The sequence below is a fragment of the Aptenodytes forsteri genome, unplaced genomic scaffold (genome assembly GCF_000699145.1).
Source record: "Aptenodytes forsteri isolate BGI_AS27 unplaced genomic scaffold, ASM69914v1 Scaffold329, whole genome shotgun sequence".
NCBI classification, from domain to species: Eukaryota; Metazoa; Chordata; class Aves; order Sphenisciformes; family Spheniscidae; genus Aptenodytes; species Aptenodytes forsteri.
This window is the reverse complement of record NW_008796200.1, coordinates 274,601-275,173: the sequence shown is the minus strand read 5'-3', so window position 1 is coordinate 275,173 and position 573 is coordinate 274,601. Positions and strand designations below refer to the sequence as shown.

At 63.7% G+C, this 573-nt stretch overlaps 1 protein-coding gene across 1 annotated transcript in view; it reads right to left on the bottom strand.

The window, feature by feature from the left end:
- The window catches only part of LOC103906295 (interferon-induced transmembrane protein 1), a 3,749-nt gene extending 3,319 nt beyond the window's left edge, over positions 1 to 430 (bottom strand). Inside the window, exon 1 of the mRNA XM_009288169.1 lies at positions 215 to 430. Within this exon, the coding sequence (XP_009286444.1) occupies positions 215 to 430 (216 nt within the window). The remainder of the gene's footprint in view (positions 1 to 214) is intronic.
- Between the last annotated feature and the right edge of the window lie 143 nt (positions 431 to 573).

The following is a 573-nucleotide window of genomic DNA, read 5'->3' as shown; positions in this document are numbered from 1 at the left end:
CAAGGGGGGGACGGGGCGGTTTGGGGCAGGGTGGGACCAGATGGGACGGGGTGAGATGAGGTGGGACAAGATGGGACAGGATGGGATTCGGTGGGGTGGGACAAGATGGGACAGGAAGAGGTGGGATTAGGGAGCGCTGGCATGGGGGCAGGCAGCAGGTGGGACCCCCGAGCCGGGCAGGGAGGTGGTGGGATGGGAGTGAGTTTCCCCTCACCTTAACGGAGAAGACGAGTGCGATGAAGCCCAGGCAGAAGGGGTTGCAGAACATGCTGTTAAAGAAGGACCAGAGCACGAAGTCCTGGGGGTTGGGGACGGGCTCCGGCTGAACAAAAGAGGTGATGGTGGGGCCAAAGGCGGTGGCCGGGGAACCTGCCCAGTTCCTGCCGTAGGGCTGCATGTTGATGCTGACGGACTGGGGAAAGTTCTCCATGGCAGCCCGTCACCGGTGAGGAGCAGAGGCACAGGCTCCTGGGCTATTTATAGGGAAGAGTAAAGGTTTGCCGGGGTGGGGCCACCCTGCCTGACACCACGCAGGGCACTGGGATGGGCGCACCGGGTCTCCTGGGGGACGGG